At 38.2% G+C, this 22597-nt stretch overlaps 1 protein-coding gene and 1 pseudogene across 6 annotated transcripts in view; one reads left to right on the top strand and one right to left on the bottom strand.

Annotated features, from left to right (window-relative positions):
* MAST2 (microtubule associated serine/threonine kinase 2) overlaps positions 1-22597 on the bottom strand; it is a 142803-nt gene that overhangs the window by 114675 nt on the left and 5531 nt on the right. For all 5 annotated transcript variants that reach the window (XM_080921516.1, XM_080921514.1, XM_080921512.1 and 2 more), the window contains exons 2-3: positions 3569-3716; positions 341-483 (exon numbers count right to left, since the gene is read on the bottom strand). In XM_080921516.1, coding sequence (XP_080777642.1) covers positions 341-483; positions 3569-3716 — 291 coding nt within the window. The remainder of the gene's footprint in view (positions 1-340; positions 484-3568; positions 3717-22597) is intronic.
* Positions 19925-20524, top strand: LOC308424541 (large ribosomal subunit protein eL15-like; annotated as a pseudogene). The gene has a single exon. The product of its transcript is annotated as a large ribosomal subunit protein eL15-like (transcript).

Raw genomic sequence — 22597 nt, forward strand, 5'->3', positions numbered from 1 at the left:
GGGCTACACACAGAAACCCTGTCTCCAAAAACCAAAAGAAAACTACAAAAAAAGAAAGAAAGAGAGAGAGAGAGAGAGAGAGAGAGAGAGAGAGAGAGAGAGAAAATTACAAATATACTTAATTATCCTCTTGATAATCACTAATCAGTTATACAAGTTATAAAATACAAGTTATAAAGAGATCAGAACCTATTTAATTAAAATTTCAATCTTGTTCACTTTAAGAAATTACTAAAATTTAAAAAATGATTATAGAATAAATATCAATGATTATAGAACAAGTATCAATTATAAATGAAGATCAAAACTTCCTAGGGCAACCCAAAATCTTTACACTTACCAAGCCAGCAGTAAGAGAAGGTGCAGACTGTCCAAGGGATTGGTTTCTCATTCGAACCAGGTTTGATGCTTCTCCTGTAGACTGCCAAGTTACCTGTCCCACACTGCTGTGTACACTGCTGGACAAAGGAAGCAGCTGCTTACCTACAAACAAATGGCAGAAATCATTCATGTAATTATATGTTGACAAATGAATAAAAAGATACAAACGCAATGCTACCAGGTGAACACAATAATATTAACACAAAACAAGAGATTTCATATATATCCATGTAAGAATTTGACAGGTCCAAATTAAATGTCTTGATGATAAGAAGTACACATGGGATACTAAAGAGAGTTGAATATATTCAGTCTCAATAATATTCACAAGCATCTCTCACTGTAACACTTAAGTTAGCAGTCTTTAAAGAGTTTTCTAAGGCCAATTACTCTAAGTGCAATAGTGGAAGAAATACTATTCAAAACAAGTCTGAGCCTTGTAGTTTCACAGACAAATACTGAAGCTGTACTGTTCTCACCGGATTCACTGTGCTCAGCGCTTTAGAGCACTGGCTGCTCTTCCAGAGGTCCTAAGTTCAAATCCCAGCTACCACATGGTGGCTCACAACCATCTGTAATGAGATCTGATGCCCTCTTCCGGTGTATCTGACAGCTACAGTGTACATACTCAGATATAATAAATAAATAAATCTTTAAAAAAAAAAAAAAAAAAAAGAGCACTGACTGCTCTTCCACAGGTCAAAAGTTCAATTCCCCAAAACAACAGAGTGGCTCACAACCATCTGTAATGGGATCTGATATCCTCTTCTGGTGTGTCTGAAGACAGCTACAGTGTAGTCATATAAATGAAATAAATAAATAAATAAATAAATCTTTTTTTAAAAATTCAGGGGCTGGAGAGATGGCTCAGTAGTTAAGATTAAGAGCACAGATGCTCCTCCAGAGGTACTAAGTTCAAATCCCAACAACCACATGGTGGCTCACAACCATCTAGGAGTTCTGTTGCCCTCTTCTAGCATACAGGTTTACATGCAGATAGAGCACTCTTACAATAAATAAATCTTTAAAACAAAAATTCCAAAATTTAGAGTATCTTTCTGGCTTCATCTCCTACTCTTTTCACACTCTTCCCTTATAACTTCACTGGACTTTCCATTGGCTTTATCTTGATTACTCAGTTCACTTGAAGACTCTTCCTGTACATGACAAAACCTGAGTTATTTAGAGTTTTCTTGGTTTTGTTGCAAACAAAATATGATCCAATTCATTTGGACAACAACCTCGGAAAATCAAACAAAGAAAATTAAAATTTGGGGAGAAAATAAAGATTGAGAATGACTACAATCTGCTTGGCATGATGACATGTAATCCCAACACTCAGAATGAGAAGGCAGAACTGTCAGAGCCGCCAAGGCTTCACACTGAGTCTGAGAACAGCATACGCTATTCACCAAAGCCCTATAACCAAGGCAGCATCACAAACAAAACAAAAACACAATCAGAATGACTTTGAGGACTTGAGAGAAGACTCAGTAGTTAAGAGCACTGTCTGCTCTTCCAGAAAACCAAGGGTCAATTCCCAGCACCCAAATGGCAGCTCACAGCTGCCTATAACTACAGTCCCAGGGCTTCTGACACCCTCACACAGACATGGAGGTAAAACAACAATACACATAACATTTTTTAAATTATATTTAAAAAGAAAAAATAAATATAAAAACTAAGCAACAGGAGAGATTAGATTAGACAGACAGGGAAAAAGATTGAAAGCAGACAGGTAGACCATAATTAACAAAACCAGGAAAAGAAAGGTACAAGCTATGTAAGAATAAAGAAAGCTTCCTGAAATCAAGTTACACAAAACTCAGTTTTCCCAGCAAAGTGTAAGATAGATGTGGTACGGATAGTGGAAACAACTGCTGGGCCTGGTGACACGAGCCTTCTTCAACACTCAGAAGGGAGATGCAGACGCTTCTATCTCCATGACCTCTGGGGTGATCCTGGTCTACAGAGCAAGTTCCAGGCTAGCCAAGGATACTTACTCAGTTTTATTTTGTTTTGTTTTTCTTTTTATATTTCTTTGTTTCTTTCTGTATATGTTTTTGGTTTCTCCAGACAGAGTTTATCTGTGTGGCTCTGGCTGTCTTGAAACTTGCTCTGTAGACCAGGCTGGCCTCAAACTAAAAGATCTGGGATTAAAGGTGTGTGCCCCACCAAACTGCTAGTTTTTTTCCCTTTTAATCCTTAGTTCAAAATTCTAGTTAAGAGACTATCACAATGGCTCATGGGTAAAGGCACTTGTAGCCAACCCTGGCAACTTCAGTGATTCCCCCACATCAGCATGATAGAGAGAACCGACTCCTAAAAATTGCCCTCTGGTCCCCACATGCACATATAGCATGGTATACACCCACACCCACAGTTACACAGATCAGTATGTTTTTTAAACTTCAATTTATTGTGGGCAATCAGGAGATAATACTGTTCTTAAAAGATGAGGAGAGTTGTTTGAAAAATTAGAGCAGAAATAGTAAAATAAAAATGACAGCACACCAGTGAAAAGATAAAGCCAAGGGAAACATGACAAAAAAGAACTGAAAGAAAAGAAATGGCAACTGTTCACCACTGGGAAGAAGCACAGCATTGCTTCTCTACTGCTCTTCCCTACTGGCCATACCCCTTTCGGTCTACTGATGGATTAAAGCTGACCGTGTCTTAACTGTTTTCAACCTGGACTAACTTTGTATACTGGATTTTATAATTGTCTTTTCTTTAGAGGAGGCAGGACGATTTATGGGATTTTGCCCAGTAGCAGAGCACTTGGCTAGCATATACAAGAAGGTTTTTCCATGGGAAGGTAAGGGTGTTAAGAAAAGAATGTGAAATCTATAAACTTGTAAAAGGAACAAAACCATTGTGGAGTAGCCAAGAGTGCTAGTTAGCTAACAACTATCTATGCTACTCAGGTGGCTAGTATTCAGAGAATCTATGAAGTAGTAGAAAGAAAACAGGCTTTCCTACCATATTCTGTGGAAACATATCAAAGAAGAGGCTATCAAGATAGCAAGTCAACTGATATATCTTTATATATTAACAGCACATTCCCACAATTATCCCCATCCCCACTTTTTTGGTTCTGGAGGTTGAACCCAGGTTCTATATATGTTAAACACATACTAATATGCCCATTTCCCACATTCCATTAAAAAACAAGTCTGATATTTACCTGACAGAGAACTGGCCAAGCTTCCTCTCCGTAATTTACAATCATCCTGACTAAGTTGTCGCTGGAGTTTAGCTTTTCCAGTAGGTGAAAATATGTCAGGATTACTAAGCTTCCTGAAGAGCAGGGGACTAAGTCCAATAACCATATCCTTCAATGAAAAAGAAGTGAAACATAAATCTTTAGTAACTTTTCTAAAGAACTTTATATTAAACATCATCCATACAACATTTATTGCAATTACAAAGTATCATTAGAGCTAGATACAGAGATGACTCAGCAGTTAAGAACATTAGCTGTGCCCAAATAACCAAGTCTATAGGGGACATCTTTTATACAAACCACTGCACTGCCCATGGTGGGATAACCTATCACTGGTAATAGGATTTTCATTCAGTAGATGAATGGTTTAAGGGAAGCCTTTTCCCATCCATGTGTGGCACCTTCTGCATTTAAACTTAACTGATGGTTTTCCCTTGAAAGCAGTGTGGTTGATGTCTATATGCAGGTGAGGGTAGGCACAAGATAAGGCAAGGCCTGTGGTTGGACAGTGAAAAAGAAAGGAAAAAGCAGAGTTTTTGAGAGACAGGAGAGGAGAAGGGAGAAGAAGAAGCCAAGATGGAGGAGAAGGAGGACGAACCAGACCCATGTGGTTTTAAATAGCCACAGGTAATTATGAATATCTTATAGGACAATTTGTCTTATCTAAGTGGGCAATTTATATCAATATCATTGGCTCTGAGTTTATTGTGTGGATGTTTTTTGGAGTGAGAACCTACTGATATAAATCTGATTTAAAAAAAAAAAAAAAGAAAAAGAAAAAGAACATTAGCTGCAATTCTAGAAAACCAGGGTTCAATTCCCAGCAGCCAAATGGCAGCTCAAAACATGTTAACTACAGTCCCAGAGGATCCAATGCTCTCTTCTGGTCTCTACAGGAACTGCATGCACTTAACATACATGCAAGCAAAATACTGATAACATATAAAACAAACATAAATTTTTTAAAGTACCACTTTTTAAAAAACATTTATTCAGTTATTGGAGGGATAAGCAAATGCACAGTGTATGTGTAGAGGTCAGAAAACAACTCTCAGGAATCCATTCTCTTTCCATTATGTAAATTGACAGCAAGTATCACTACTTGTAGACCCCTCTTACTGAACCAAAAGGTACTGCAGTAAACACTGATATATACATACCTCTGATCGTTTAATTTGAAGTATTTTGAGTAAACAAGCAAGAGTAGATCAGAAAAATATTTCTTAAAAATCAGCCCACAAGACAACTTAGGACATTTCAGTATAATATACTTACTCATAATGAGTACAATTCTGTTTGCTTAGTTTGCTTATCTTTTTATTCTCTCTCTCTCTCTCTCTCTCTCTCTCTCTCTCTATCATCATCATCATCATCATCATCATCATCATCATCATCATCATATCTATCACATGAGAACACATCAAGTGGCTCACAAGACTCCAAATCTGCCAATACTTTGGGGGCTCAGACATCCCAGCCTCAAGAACTGTTAAAAAATATATAAACTAACTGTTTTAAGGTATTTCATGATAACAACCCAAATACTGTAAGACAGAAGGTTTGGGAATATGCTGTAATGCCTCAGCAGTGAGGAAGAGTTTACTGCTCTAGCAGAAGACTCAGGTTCAGTTCCCAGTACTCACATGGAGGCCCCACAGTCACACCAATGAACATGAGTCAAAGGAAAACTTGAAAGAGTCAGTTCTCTTCTTCCACCATGTGAGCCCCAGGAATCAAAACAGACCAGCAGGTTTGGCAACAAATGCCTTTATCCTCCAAGCCAGCTCAAGTATGGCGGGTTTTAAAACAAACCCTCCAGTTGTCTTGTCTTCCAAGCATCTGGTTTATTTCTGTTTTCTTTCAGAACTTTCGGTTTGTTAATTTGCTAGTCTTTGTCTTCTGCTACTGCTCCAGGATCTAACTTTGTACTTTCCTGTGACTTCTGCTTACTACAGTGTTTCATAGTTTAAATTTTGAGTGTCTGACATAAAGATGCTGAAGCAGCATTTCCCTCTTCATCACAACAGGGTGAAAGTAACAAGGGGAACACCTCCATAAGGTATAATTGCCTCACCCCAAAAATCAACAGAACATACCCCACTGTTCAAGGGATGGAAGGAACTTTTCCTGGCTTAGCCAGAAATATGCACATAAAGGGTGTCTTGAGCCTCCTCATGTTACCAGACGTGTGCAGGACAAGCCCACGATCCCGTGGTCAAGAAGTGAGAAAGCTACTCAAAAAGGCAGTATATAAATGTCATCCAAGACAGAGATCCTGAGTCAGTATAAAAAAATCTAACAGTTTTTTCTAATTATAAAACAGAGGAAGAGGAAGTATTGAAAAAATGTGGCAGTTGGTATTCCAGCTAATTTTATATATAACTGAAAATATTTGTATAATTAGAAATAGACCCACCTAAAGATAATCTGGCTGTAGATTTCCCTAGGTGGGAAATATAGCCTAAGTAGGATTTTGTGGAGTTTTTATTCCTGCTGCTATTTTGCTATCATGCACAGGCACTCTACTTTATTCAAAAGCATCTTTTTTAAAAAAATCATGAAATTGGTAATTTATAAAAACATTAATATAAGGTTTGGTTTGCATTGTTTTTTATTTTTATATTCTGAGCATCGGTGTTTTCCTATATGTATGTGTAAGAGTGCTGGATTCCCTGGAACTGGAGTTACAAACAGGTATGAGCTGCTGGGAACTGAATGTAGCTCCTCCGGTGCTATTAGCAGTGCTCTTTACTATTGAGCCATCTCTCCAGCCCCAAGTGTATTTTAATTCAATCTAGGTTAAGAGAAGTAAAAACAAAACAAACAAACAAGCAAAAAAAAAAAAAAAAAAAAAAAACAGGTGTGGTGTACACAGCTTTTTCCCAGTGCTGGGAGCAGAGGCAGGCAAGTCTCTGAGTTCAAGGCATTCATGGTCTTCAGACAAAACAAAAACAAAGCAAAAAGAGAAGGAGAAAGAGGAAGGTTGTGCTATAACTAAAGATAAATTCTCAGGTATCTAACTTCTCTTAGCCTCCTATTCCAATCTACCTTTCTTTAACCTTACTGTTAAGGCCTGAGGGAGAAAAAGGATGTTAAAATTTCCAAATGTAAAAGCATCTTTTTCTAAGTAGCTCTATAACGGGGACAAAACAGTTATAACAAGCTACATAGAGTTTTTATCTCACTTTTACTGGACTTTTCTCACATCTCAGGAAGAGGTAAAACTTTCTACTTTGTTTTTAATGAATACACTGATTTAATGTAATCAAGTCACATATTTCATGTATTTGAAATTTTGGCTTTTTTAAATTCATCATCACTATGAGTCTAAAGTAGCATGAGCGGAAACTAGAAAGATAAGTAGAGTGCTTGTCTAGATGACTCAGCAGATAAAGACACTGGCTGTTCTTCCAGAGAACCTGGGTTAAATTCCAGGAACCCACATGGTGACTTACAACCATCAGTAACTCCAGTTCCAGGACATGAGATGCCCTCTTCTGGCCTCTGTAAACAATAATCACACAATTGTGCATAGACATGCAGGGAGGCAAAATACCCATTTTATTTTGTTTTGTATTTCTTTTGAGACAGACTTTCTCCAAGAAGTATAGCACTGGTGGTCCTGGAACTCCCTCTGTAGTCCAGGCTAGCCTTGAATTCAGAGATCTGCCTGACTCTGCCTACCAGTGCTGAGATTAAAGGTTTGCACCACCATGACTGGCCCTTAAATAAAAGTTAATTAATTAAAAACAATGAGGGCAGAATTTAATCTGCTACCAAATTTCCTGAAAATAACTAAGTATAAGAAAATCTATGGTCATTATATAGGATATAATGATCCCAGTATGGCCCTCTCTCTCAGACAGACTAATCTGAATTTAAGACAAGCCTGATCTACACAGCAGAAGTTCAAGAACAGAGCAAGAGGTGACTCAGAAGTTATTTACACAGTTTTTGCAGAGGACCTAAATTTAGTTCACAGCATCAACATCAGATAACTCACAACTGCCTACAACTAGCTCTAAAGAGATCTAAAGCCTCTGGTGTTCACATGTATATATACATATGTAGATATATAAAATTAAACATATTTTAAGATATCTTACTGTATATTGGAATTACCATTCTAGATATGCCTTATTGAGAGGTGTGTGTGTGTGTGTGTGTGTGTGTGTGAATATATACATTTTTAGGATTTTTTTTTTAACTGCTACTGCATCTTTAGAAAAACAAAACACTAAGCAATGGTGTCACACACCACTAACCCCAGAACCCAGGAGACAGAAGCAGGCAGATCTCTCAGTCAGAGGACAGCCTGGTCTTCCGAGTGAATTCCAGAGCAGCCAGTGCTATACAGAGAAACCCTATCTCAAAAAACAAACAGGAAAAAAAAAAAAAAACATATTTTTCAAAGTCCTTATCTTAGCCAGTTTCAGTACTAAAAGGGATTTTTAAAATGGTCATTTTTAAATGAAGTTGTTATTGCTTATTCAGCATGCTTACAGGTTTACAAAAGACATGTGGACAAAGTATTTTGAATGTATTTCATTCAATTCCCTCAAGCTGTCTTCTGACCCCAACACACACATATGCCATAGCACACATAACCACAAATAAATCAATAAATGTAACTTTAAAGTATTTTAAAATGTTAAGCTGCTAAAAGATAAAATGTTAAATTGAAATTAAGTCTATCAAAACTATCCTTGAAGGGCTGGACAGGTGGCTCAGCAGTTAAGAGCACTGACTGCTCTTCCAGAGTACTCAGTTCAATTCCCAGCAACCACATGGAGGCTCACCTGCTAGGTAAGAGCATGAGCCACTGCCACTTCTAGATCCACATGTAAACATGAAAGGACAGTAAGACAGAAACTTGGCACTCCTTTAAAGACAAATAACAAACAAATCAAAACTCAGTAAAGACAACTTACATGGGCAAATATGAAGGCTAATATTTCTGCATTTCTAGTTTATAATCACACCTCTCTGTCTGTCTGTCTGTCTGTCTGTCTGTCTGTCTGTCTCTCTCTCTCTCTCTCTCTCTCTCTCTCTCTCTCTCTCTGTGTGTGTGTGTGTGTGTGTGTTTCATTTTATGAGACAAGGTTTCTTGTGCTAATTGATCTCAAACTTACTGTCTTCCTGGCTCAGCCCAGCTAGAACTACAGGTACTTACTGCTACAGTTATGGCACCAGACAACTTTTTTTAATCTACATGATTTAAAGGGAAAAAGCATCTCAAAAATTAAAAATTTATATTACTGGATATACAGCATACAAAAATACAATCTGGAGAAAAAAAACCTACATACATGGGTAAAGGAGGTTTTGGAGCCAGGTGTGGTGGGATATACCTTAAACCCCAGAAGGCCAAAGTTCCAGGATAGCCAGAGCTATTACACAGAGAAACCTATCTCAAAAACACAAAAGAAAAAAGAAAAGGTACCTGCACAATGATGATGCGCAGCTTTAATTCTAGCACCTGAGTCAGAGGCAGGTGGATCTCTTATTTGAGGCCAACCTGGTACACAGCAAGCCAGAAGACAGCCAGGACTGTTATACAGAAAAACCGTATCTTGGGGGGGGTGGGGGGAGAAGTGGGGGGAGAAGAAAGAAGAGAAAGAGAAAGGAGGAGAAGGAAAGAAACATTTTGCATACAATTAAAGTTAAATTGATACAATTCAACTTAGTAAGAAATTTAAGGGGTAGGTCAGTGGTAAAGCATTTGCCTAGCATAGCTAAGATGATGGGTTTGATCCCCAGCACAGTAAAAAATAAAAACAAATAAATTTAGGTCATATAAAGTAAAAGCAAGAGAATTAGAAGTTCTAAGATGATCTTCAGCTACAAAGCTCAGCCTATCCTTTCCCAAAAAAGGCAGGGAGGGGGTAGAGAGAATGATGGTACAGTCAGTGGTTAAGTGCTCTAGCTGGTCTTCCAGAGGACCTAGGTTCAAATCTATCACCCACATGGCAATTCACAACTACTCCAAAAGAATCAATGCCCTTCTGTAGGCACTGTATGAACGTGGTACACATACACATACACATGCAAGTAAAATACCCCTACACATAAAATAAAAACATAATCTCAAGAATATATTTTTAATCAACAGGCCACAAAAGAACAAAAAAAGTCAGAAAAAAAATTGTCTTAATGCAGGGCATAATGTGTTAGACCTTTAATCCCAATACTCAGGAAACAGAAGCAGTTTCAGGTCTCTGAGAGTTTCAGGCTAGGCTAGTTAGTCTACACAGTGTGTTCCAAGCCTGCCAGGGCTACAATGTGAGAACCTGTCTCAAAACAAACAATGTTTAAATACACTTGATAAAATACTTCTATGTGCAATTACAAATATTCTTGAAACAAATAAAAATGTTAAGCCCTCAATAAAAGAAAATAAAAATATCTTTTAAAAGCCAAAGGAACCAGGTGTAGCAGCACAGGCCTTTAATCCCAGCAGGCAGGAGGCAGAGGCAGACTGTGAGTTTCAGGCCAGCCTGGTCTGCATAGTGCAGAGGCTCTCAACCTTTCTAATGCAGCTAGCTCTTCATGTTGTGGTCACTTTCAACCATAATGTTATTTTAGTTGCTACTTTATAACTGTACTGTTGCTGTTACAAACTGTAGTATAAATCTGTTTTCTGTTGATCTTAGGCAATCTGTGAATGGGTCATTCAACCACAGGCTGACATAGTGACTTCCTAGACAGCCAAAGCAACATACTGAAACCATGGGAGAATGAGGAATGGAGATTTTTAGAACTGAAAAAAAGAAAAGAAACTGAATTTGAACAGAAAATAGAAAACATACAATATGATCAGTCAAGAGAAATAAAATTGAAAACTATAAAAGAGACTCAAGAACCTGTATTATTATTATAACAAAAAGAGTCTAACATTATCTGTTTCATAATGAACAAAAGAAGCTGAGATGGTACTAGAATAAGCAGTTACTTTTTCCAAATGTACCAAAGACCCATAAATCTACAAATGCAAGAAAATAAGTAAACATCAAACAAGATAAACTCAAAGAAAAACATAACAAATGTATTATAATAAAAATTCTGAAAAAGCATAAACAAAGAGAAAAGTATGAAGCAGTTGAGAGGAACTCAATCATTTGAAAGACAAATTTCTCATTAAAAACTATTGAGTCCAGAAAAAGTAGACTTACAAAATGTTGAAGAGAAAAAAAGTCAGCCCAGAAGCAATAGAGATGAAAATATGCTTTAAAAAGGTAACAGAGTCTGTTGATAGCAGACCTAGCCTAACAGAATGACTAGGGAATTTCTCTGCACAAAAGGGAAACAATACAAGAAGAAACTCAACAAAATCAGAAAAAAAAAGAATACTGTAGATAAATGCACCAGCCTTTTCTTCTGTAACCTATGGTTTTAAATTATATTTTCAATGGCCTGAAAGCTGGCTTAATTGGCAGTGCCTGCTACACAAGCATGATGAAATAGTTCCAATTCCCAAAACCTATATAAAGGCAGGCTTCAGGCAGACATGGTGTAGAACACCTTTATTCCCAGCACCCAGGGGCAGAGGCAGGTCAATTTCTGAGTTCGAGGCCAGCCTGGTCTATGCAGCAAGTTCCAGGACAGCCAAGGCAATGCAGAAAAACAAACACTGTCTTGAAAAACCAAACAAATAAAAAGCCAGACTACAAGACTGCAACCCCCCACATTAGGTAGGAATGAACAATGAACAGGGACAGAGACAGGTGATCCCTGAGGTTCACTGGCCATCTACTCGGTCAAATCAAGCTTAGGGTTCAGTAAGTGACCTTGTCTCAAAAAATAAAGGTCAAAACTGATAAGAGGCAGCTAACATCTATCTCTGACCTCACAACACACCTACACTAACTAGCATATAAACCACACAAACACAACAAATAAGAATAAGAATTTAAATATTTATGATATAAATAAGAATATATAATATTTCCAAATAAGAATCTTAAATATTTATGATATAAAACATAAATCAAAACTATAAAAATTCATAAAAAGGATAAGAAAGCTTAAAAAAACTTACAGAGAAAAATGCAATCTAAGAAATTAAGTAGTATGAAAGAATAAAACAGACAAAGCCTTATGAGATTTTTTTCCCTATATAATGGGGAACTTTTAAATTTTTTTTTTAACATTTTAAGTTATGTGGTTGAATTCACTTTTTTCTCACAACATAATATATTATTTATAAACTATTTTAAAATTTCATATAATGCACCCTGATCACACTTGCTTTACAATCCTCCAAGGCCCACCCCCTACCCTTGAGCCCTCCTTGACCCCCCCTCCAAAAAAAAAAAAAAAAAACACCAAATCCAATTTGTGTTGCCCTTATACTCACTGAAGCATGGTCAAACTCCCAGTGAACAGCCCCTCAAAGATAAATGAGTCCTTTCCCACCGCCACTAGAAGAATTGTGGAGAGATACACTTCGGCATCTTTATCACAATTCTTATGAACTCTCTTCAATAGCTTCCTGTCTGGACTGTTTAAGGGGACAAGGCAGGTTGCCAGAGAAGCCTTCAATGTCTCTCTTTCAGATTTGAGCCTGCAACTGTCCATACCACGGCAAAAGAAGCTTTCTTGCTCATACAGCCTGTGGCAACACAGATCACGGACTTCCCACATACTTTCTAGTAGCAGCATGGACCACAGACATAAACATGGTCTCACGAGGCAGCACAGAATCACAGACATCTACATGACCTCGGATGATAGCACTCAAAACAGACATCAACATGGTCTCTGATAGCCCTGTCATAGCCATTTACACGGTCTCAGGCAGTAGTACAGACCACAAACATCAACATGACCTTAGACAGCAGTGTAGAACCAAGGACATCAGCATGGAGATCTTTTGAGGAGGCTTAATCCAGAAAATGAACCATTCATTCTTCATCTCAAATACCTTGTTACTCAGAGGTAATTGTATGGATGGGCAGCGAGATCAGGGGCAGAACCTGTTCAATCTCCAAGCTGCTGTACACTGCTCTGCCCTACTGGGCAACAACATGCTCCTTGGTCCACTGGCTACACTCCCATACCTGTCACCTCTCTCTGACACAACAGGTACTTGTGCTGCTCCCCAACCAACAGACTACTGAAGTGGCACTGCAAACTAGTGGATATCACACAACTTTACATGCGAATAGTTACTGCAGTGAGTCATTGGTCTGGCTCAAGGTTTCGAAAGCAACATTAAATTCTGGACTATTGCTGAGACTCATCTTGGATATCCTGTTGTTGCCCAAAGTCAGAGTGATCCTGCAGCTGGGCAATGTATTATGGGGAAGGCAGGCAGGATTTGTGAAAGTTCTAGGCCACTGCATACCTCCCTGCCCTCAGTATCAGCCACCACAGTGGCTCCCTGGGCAAAACCACTGTGCTTACATCCTGTGAGCAGTGCTGTGGGCCCTCACTCATGGAACCCCAGCAGGACCAGCAGGCAAGCAAGCAAGCAGGCAGCAACAGAAGTGGCCAGTGGCAGTGCAGGTCTCTCAGCAGATGAGGATCATCAACTCTACTCCAAAATGACATGCTTTTTTGTCCCCAGCAGCCATGCATGTTCCTATAACCCACCCCAGTCATCCACCCAGCTGCTACAGTCTCTCTAGTTTTGCTTCTCTCTGCCATCTTTTCCTCCAATTCCATGAAACCACTTTCTTCTTTTTATTCTTTGTAAGTTTCATACCATGTACCCTAGTCCCACTCACCTTCCCATCCCCTCATATCAGCCCTTCACTCCTGCAACCTCCCCCACAAAATAAAAAATACAAACAACAAAAACATAGAAGATCATCTCATCATGGAAACTGTAGTAAGTCACAGTGTGTCCCACAGTATATCCCTCTGTCCACATATGAGGGTTGGGGAGGCACTTTTAAAAGCATCTTCCCATAGACCTTTTCACTTGTTCTGGAAATACAGCACACTCTGCAGACTCATCCTCTACTGCTGTGTCTCACCACTGAGCAGCTCAGGGTGATCAGTTTTCTTTTTCTATTCACTCTTTTAAGATGTTAGTTTTTGTGCTTAAGTGTTTTGCCTACGCATATGTATGTGTACCACATGCATGCCTAGTGTCCCAGATGTCAAAGGAAAGCATTGTATCCCCTGGAATAAAAGTTAGAAGTAGTTATAATCCTCCAAGTGGGTACTGGGAATTGAACCCAGTTCCTAGGAAACAGAAGCCAGTGTTCTTAACCATCGTTACATCTCTCTCTGATCCTTCTTAACCACTGAGCTATCTCTTCAGCCCTAAGATAGTCATTTTATTTCAAATTCAAACCTATTACACTACAAAGAATTCAAATCTAACTTCAAAGCCTGCTTTTTCTCCATACTAATATCTAAATGATATAAAGAATTGCAAGCAATCAATTAGAAAAAGAGAAAAAACAAACAGTAAAATGTTTTTTAAAGCACTGGGATGCAGCAGGTTAAGAACCTCTACTGCTCTTGCAAAGGACACAAGTTCCACTCCCAGCACCCATGCTGTATGGTCTACAGCTGCCCATACTTCAGCTGCAGGGGGATCCAATCCCTCTTCATGGGTGCCTATGCTCACACGCACATACCCCTACACAGACACACATACCTTATAAAAATAAGTAAAATCAAAAATACTAAAATGGGGCTGGAGAAATGGCTCAGTGGTTAAGAGCACTGACTGCTCTTCCAGAGGTCCTGCGTTCAAATCTCAGCAACCACATGGTGACTCACAACCATCTGTAATGGGATCTGATGCCCTCTTCTGGTATGTATGACAACAGCTACAGTGTACTTATATATAATAAATAAGTATTTAAAAAAAAAAAAACACTAAAATGGTGTTTAAACCCAGGAAGTAAATAATTAAAAAGTAATAACCCATAAGAGTTAACAAGGACATAAGGAATCATTACTGACAACATACAAATTGGAAGCCAGGCATAGTATTTCATAACTTTGATCATAGTACTCAGGGGCCAAAGAGAAAGGTGGATCTCTGTGAGCTCAAGGCCAACCTGGCCTACATATTACATTCTAGACCAGCCAAGACTGTCTCAAAATAAATAAATACACATAAATATGAACACATATTTGATATATTCATATCAAAAACAATTTGAAAATAGCACCCAAGAAGAGAAACTCTTGAACATGTGCAAAAAAGATAGATGAGCTTAAGATTATTTACTGTAGCACTATAATAAAGAGGACAGAAATAACCTAAAGAATATACTGACATTTATTCACAATATACCCAGACATGATGGCACATCCCTTTAATCCCAGCACTTGAAAGACAGATCTCTGTGTGTTACAGGCAAGCCTGAGCTATATAAAGAATTCTAGGTTACGTTAACAGGGATATATAGACAGTCAAGAAAGAAAGAAAGAAAGAAAAAGAAAGAAAGAAAGAAAGAAAGAAAGAAAGAAAGAAAGAAAGAAAGAAATAGTATTAATGAATAAACCGAAGTACTACTACAGATTAAACAAACTGATTTGAATATAGTAACATAGATCAAGACTGGCAAACCAAATTCTATCTGTCTTGATGATTTGCATATGCTTGGGTCAGGGAGTGGCACTATTAGGAGGTGTGGCCTTGTTGGAATAGGTGTATCACTGTGGGCGTGGGCTTAAGACTGTCAACCTAGCTGCCCGGAAGTTAAGTCTTCCACTAGCAGCCTTCAGATAAAGATGTAGAACCCTCAGCTCTTCCTGCACCATGCCTGGCTGGATGCTGCCATCCTCCTGCCTTGATGATACTGGACTGAACCCCTGAACCTGTAAGCCAGCCCCAATTAAATGCTGTCTTTTATAAAACTTGAATTAGTCATGGTGTCAGACCCAGCTAGAAATGTTTTATGTTTTTTTATAAAGATTTATCTATTTATTTTATTTATGAGTGCACTGTTGCTGTCTTCAGATACACGAGAAAAGAGCATCAGATCCCATTACAGATGGTTGTGAGACACCATGTGGTTGCTGGGAATTGAACTTATGACCTCTGGAAGAGCAATCAGAGCTCTTAACAGCTCATCTCTCCAGCCCTATTTTTTTATGTTTTAAAAGTAGAAAAGCATTACAAAAGTAGAAAAATATTACAAGTTACATGAAATTCCAACTTAGGGGCACTATGTAACTAACATTTAACTTTTTTTTTTTTTTTTTTTTTTTTTTTTTTTTTTTTTGAAACAAGGCCTCATGTTTTCCCAGGCTGGCCTCAAACTCTCTATATAGCTAAGGATGACTGTGTCTCATGACTATAATACAGCATCACAATTGTTTTGCAGTGCTGAGGATTAAGCCCAGGGCTTCATATATGCGAGGTAAGCACTGTGTACACTGAGCTGCATCACCTAGTGGTTACTATCACAATCTAACAATAGGTTATAATCAAAGCCTCATGAGTGTAGGATAGTCAAAGATTTGTACCAAAAGCAAAGGAAAAAAAATTTTTTTCAGATTTTCTATCAGGCTTGGAGAACAAGGCCTTTTACATCAAAAATGGTGGTGTCTCAAAATTCTGTGAGCTCTGAAAGAAATAAAACTAAAACTTCTATGGACTACACTGTAGTTGGAGGTCCAAAGCAGAGAATAGCTACAACTTGGGAAAATATGATTCCCTTCCCAAGCATCTTCATAATGTCCTTGGCCTTCTAGCACTTAACTACAAGCCTATAACTGATTTGGAATAAAATACAAATGAAAGTGATTATGCTGCCCTATCATCTACTTTGTCATCATCCTCAGGTGACCTTGCAAGAACCTACATAGAGAATGGAAAAGTGTGTATCAGTCTAGGTCATTCTGAATGTATCTATTACAGCAACCGGTGTCCCCTAACTAATATAAAGATCAAAGTCTAAGCTAGAATAACAATGGCTCTTTCTTTTACTACTCAAAGGCAGAAACTAAATATCCCAGGGTTACCTGAACAAAAATCACTTTAATAATATCCCTTTGAAATAACTTTAAAAACTATTACCAACTATATCTAAATGTTCTGTTTCATAAATCAATCTAAATACCTAAACAAACAATACTAGAAAGTAGCTCTCTGCTTTGGTGAAACACAGGCAGAGACACCAGGTAGTGAATTAATTTTCACTCAATTAAGTATTAAAGGATTTTGAAACAGCTCAACTTCTCCCACAGTAAGCATTCCTGATACTATAGTTGTCACAACATACAGAATTTAGAAATAAGGGCCTCTAAAGCTTTGATCTTAATTACATTCTCAAATCAATGGATGTATCCCATTCTAAGACAGCTTCTTGATAAAGACAGAAAAGTGGTGGAGGTCAGAGAAAACTTTCATGAGTTGTTTCTCTCCTTCCATTTTTTTTTTTTTAAGGGAGGGTTTCTCTTGCTGTTCTGCTGTGCTTCATACTTCCAGCTAGACAGCCCAAGAGCTTCTGGTTGATTCTACTAGTTCCACCACTCATCTTGCTCACTGAAGTGCTAAAATTGCAGATACACTTTTTACATCTAAGTATCTAACTCTGGTCACCAGGCTCACATGCAACCACACCCACGGTGCCAACAACTCAGCACAACTCTTATTTCATTCACTGTACTGTCAGTCATGAAGTATTTATTACCTTTTGTAAAGAAAATAGAATTCAAAATGCATAGAGATCTGAAGTCAGAAAAGATACATGAATTATTACCCTCAAGAAGCAAATGCTCTAATGTGGAAGAAAACCAATAAATACCAAAAATTGTGACCATACTATCAACAGAAGATAAAAATACAAAGAGAAAAGGGAGTGACCATGAGAGTTATTTTGGAATGGATAGTCAAGAAAGGTTTTCTTTAAAAAATATTATCTCAACAGGCATGGACAAAGCAAGAAAGCCATCTGTACACATCCATCTGGAAAAGGGAATCCCAAGTACAGAAACCATTAAGTGAAAAATTCTTAAAGCAATAGTAATTTTTTAAAATGTTCTCAGGTAGATATAAATGCTTACTCTACTTGGGGACCACAAAGGCAACCATTGTGACTAGAGCTAGTAAACATGGTAGGGAAATGAGGACAAAGGCCAGATTACATAAAGTCTTATAGGACAAAGTCATCAGCACTTTGGACTTTGATCTAAATTATGATGGAAACAACTGTAAAGTATTTTTAGCAAAGTAACAAGCTCATACTTAAGGTTCGACAGAATGATCTTCTATGTGCAAAATATCACAGAAGAGACCACTAAGAATAGAACTAGAATATGACTTAGAAGACTCATAGGAACTTACATGAAAGACCTAGTAGGGTAAGACTATAGACTCTGTAGTCTCCCCTCCCCAACCCCACCAACCAGTCACAGGATTTTTCTGTGTAGACTTGGCTAGCCTCAAACTCACAAAAATCTACCTTCCTCTCCCTCCCAAGGGCTGAGATTAAAGACATGGGGACCACCACCACCTAGTCTTACAGTATAGAGAAGTGGTGGAAACGTGTAGAGCAGCTTCCTCAATCTGAATGTAGTACCCAACAGACAGCTGAGACTGAATGTGAAATGAAAGGTTAAGAAAAGAATCATAAACCAGCAGGTTGGCTCAGTGGGTAAAGGCAATTAATTGTCTCACAGCCAGACAATTGAGTTCCATCTTTAGAATCCACATAGCAGATAGAAGGAGAAAATCAACTCCTTCAACTTGTCCGTGACTTCCACTTGTATGTGGAGGTACAAGGGCATGTGTGTGCGTGCGCGAGCGCACGGGGGGGGGGGGGGTTGTGGTTTGAATGAAAAAGGTCCCCATAGGGCTCATAAGGAGTAGCACTATTGAGTGTGGCCTCGTTAGAAGAAATATGTCCCTGGGGGTAGGCTTTGGGGTTTCAGAAACCCAAGCCAGGCCAGTGTCTCTCTCCCTTCATGCTGCCCGAAGATCCCATGTAGAGCTCTCAGCTCCCTGACAGCATGTCTGTCTTGCATGCTTCCATGTTTCCCATCCTGTATGTCAATAATGGACTAAATCACTGAACTTATAAGCCAGCCCCTTTATAAAAGTTGCCATAATAATGGTGTCTCTTCGCAGCAATAAAACCCTAAGACACACAAATACACAATAAAGAAGTCTTAATAAATTTAAAAAAAAAAAAAAAAAAGAGGAACAAATCAAATCAGTACTTGTTAGCTCTGTTATCTCTGTTATTTAATGAGTCCCTGGCCTACCTGAGTTATATAGTGAGACCTTGAACCAACAACAGTAGCATTTATGAAGAGATGCCCTTCCAGAAGAATGGAGTTCAGTGCCCAACAGGACAAACTACACAGGCACCTGAACACTCATATAATCTCACAGACACACATAATCAGTGACAGCTTCCAAGACTTGGTCTGAATAACTTAATGAATATGAATGGTGGTGCTATTTGGTAACATGGGAAGTTTAGGAAAGACAGACTGGGTTTGTTTACTTTAGTTTGGGCAAGCTAAAAACACAGCTCACTGATTAAGAGCACTGGCTGCTCTTGCAGAGAACCCGAGTTTGATTCCCAGTACCCATACTGTAGTACACAAATGTCTGTAACTCCAGTTCCAAGAAATCTAAAGTCCTCTTCTGGCCTCTGTGGGAACCAGGCATGAATATGGCACACAGACATATATGCAGGCAAAACACCCATACACATTAAAAATAAGTCTAAATAAGTAAGTCTAAAAGAAAAAACTCACTTAAAAAGTCTAATTTGAGGACAATGTTGGGCTTAAAAGATCTACAAGCTATTCAACTGGAAATGCAGAGTAAACTAGAAACAAATCTTGACATCAAGAGAAAGGTAAAGAACAGAGAAATAAATGTGGAAATTCTCAAACCAGGAGAACCTGATGACATCACACAGTGTGAATAAAAGAATCATATATTAAACACTGAGTACCCAGAAGCACTTCCAATGAGACAGGATGCAAATCAACAAATCCTGATACCAGAAGTCAACCAAAATAAAAAGATCAACTTGTCAAGTCTAGTTGATCACAAGGGGAAGTGAGATGAAATTTAATGAAGACAGATTGTTGTCTGACTTTCTCATTGCTTAATTCAACATTATTTAAAAGGGGGAGAAAGGATATGACAAATTAGCCAAGACTGTTGATAAAGGAAATACCATGTCTGTTAAGTTAACAAGAATCATCCAATGAAAAGTAAAAATTGGTGATGCCAAATATGAAAAAATAATTGCAAGAATAAGCTTAATTTTTTTTTAAAAGATGGGTCTCACTACATAGCTCTGAGTAGTGAGAATTCCAGAATTTTGGTTTCTTTAAAAAACACAGGTGTTTGCTCTGGTGGGAGTCATCAGGTGAGCCAAGATGGGTGCATACAAGTACATCCAAGAGCTATGGATGAAGAAGCAGTCCAACGTCTTCTGAGGGTCCACTGCTGGCAATACTGTCAGCTCTCCTCGCTGCACAGGGCTCCCCGCCCACCCCACCTGGCCTGATAAAGTTCGAAGGCTGAGATGCAAGGCTAAGCAAGGTTATGTCATTTACAGGATTCGTGTCCGATGTGGTGGTCGCAAATGCCCAGTTCCTAATGGTGCAACTTACAGCAAGCCTGTTCACAATGGTGTTAACCAGCTGAAATTTGCCAGAAGCCTTCAATTGTTGCTGAGGACAGAGTTGGGCACCACTGTGTGGCTTTGAGGGTCCTAAATTCCTACTGGGTTGGTGAAGATTCCACATATAAGTTTTTCGAGGTCATCCTCATTGATCCATTCCATAAAGCTATCAGAAGAAATCCTGACACCCAGTGGGTCACCAAACCAGTCCACAAACACAGGGAGATGCGTGGGCTGACAGCTGCTGGCTGCAAGAGCCGTGGCCTTGGAAAGGGTCACAAGTTCCACCACACTATTGGTGGATCTTACCTAGAGAAGGCGCAATATTCTCCAACTCCACCATTACCGCTAATACACGTAATATTTGTAAAATTCATATCCAATAAACAATTTAAGACAGTCAAAAACCCACAGAAATATTATAAGAACATGCTTTTATTTTAATCCCAGCTATAGGACTGTGGGGTTGCTTCAGACTGTCCAGAGCAGCTGACCACTTACCTCAAAGTCTAATAGAAGTGTGGTTTTGCCAGCTGCAAATCACTGTGTGACATTTGGAGTTAGGAGCTTTTCAAAGGGTACATAAATTCTAGAGCCCCAAAGCAGTGGTGGTTGTTGTTCATTCGGGGGGTTGGTTATGGTTTGTTAGTAGTCATGGTCAAAGAAGAAACAACAACAACAACAACAAAATTAGATTCAGGGAACCTTCTCTCTCTCTCTCCCCTTCTATCCTTCTTTCTCTATCTAGTGATAGGGTAAAATGAGAGTTGGGGAGAAAAGAATGGAAAAAAAGAAGACCCCATAAAGTAGCAAAGACTGATTTGTTTCATCACACATGGTAAAAATTGTATTTAATATCATTATACAAATTCATGAGATATAATACATTGTTTTAGTACATATCTATGGTGTGTAATAATTAAGGCAATTAACATAGCCATCACCCCAAACAATAAAAGTGAAGCATGAACTGTGTATTTTTAAATATGTAATATACAACTACAACTTTGTACCTACTGACCAGTCTCTCCCTATCTCTCCATCTTCATCAGACTTTAGTAATCACTATTTTCTATTTCCATAAGACTAACATGTGAGACCACCCCCACCTTCTGTGCCAAATGTCCTCTGGATTTATCCATTACAAATTATAAACTTCCATCTTTTCATAGCTTAATTGAGTGTATGTGTACAAATATCACATTTTAACTGCTAACAGTTGATTCCCTATCTTGGCTACTCTAAATACAGCCATCATAAACCTGGAGTTGCTGCTTTCTCTAAGATACATAGATTTAATTTCCTTTGGGTATGTAATCCAATAACAGGATTGATAAGTTCTCTTTTTGTGTTTTGTTTTTTATATATAGTTCCTTATATATCCTGGATGTTATCCCCTAAATCAAATTAATTGGCCAAGGTCTTTTCCCATGTCATAAGTTGTCTCTTCACTGTTTCCGTTGCTGTGCAGAGCTTTTCAATTTGATGTAAGCCATTTCTCAAATTTTGCTTTTGTTGGCAGAACTTTAGATCTTATCCAAAAATCCTTGCCTGGTGCAGTGTCACGAAGGATGTCCCTCAAACATTTTTCCAATAGTTTCAAGTTTTGTATTTAACTCTTTAATTTATTCTGAGTTGATTTCTGTGTATAGAGCTAAAGGGTAGAAAAGGAATCTAGTTTCCTTCTTCATGTGTACATACAAACCTTTTACCATCACTTATCTTCAATGTACATACTTAGCACCTTCATCAAAAATAAGTTACCTGTAGATGCCTGGACTCAAGCTCTAGGTTCTCCATTTTAGTTTACTGGTTTACGTGTCTATTTCTATGACAATATCATGATATTTTGATCATCATAGCTTTCTAGAGTTTTTTTCATTATCCTTTTAGATTTATTTTTTAGCTTATGTATGTGAGTGTTCTGCTTACATGTAAATATATATACCAGGTGTGAGCAAATGGCTGTGGAAGCCAGAAGAGGGCATCACATCTAGAACTGGAATTGTTGTAAACTCCTTTGGGTGCTAGGAATCTAACCAGGGTCTTCTACAAGGCCACCATCTCTCCATCCTATTTTCTAGAATACTCTAAAGTGTTATATATAATGCCTCCAACATAACTCTAAGGGTGGCCTGAGATGAGTAAGATCAGCAAAAGAAAAGCAAAGATTATACTAAGTATATATAATTAGGTTGATTTGTTTGAAATAAATTTTAAATTTATATTGTTTTATATCATTAGACAGCTCTGTGGTTTTAGAGATGGTAGTGTAAAAGATTGTGGTGTGGGATCTAATAGAAGGCATAAAGTGGAAATTTCTGGTTTAACAACTTAGTTTGTATCACGTGATGTTTTTCTGGAGGCTGTCTTGTAAGAGAGGGTATGTGATATTTTGCTGAAAACAGACGTTTGAGAGGGCACA

The sequence above is a fragment of the Micromys minutus genome (assembly GCF_963924665.1).
Source record: "Micromys minutus genome assembly, chromosome: 9".
Classification (NCBI taxonomy): domain Eukaryota; kingdom Metazoa; phylum Chordata; class Mammalia; order Rodentia; family Muridae; genus Micromys; species Micromys minutus.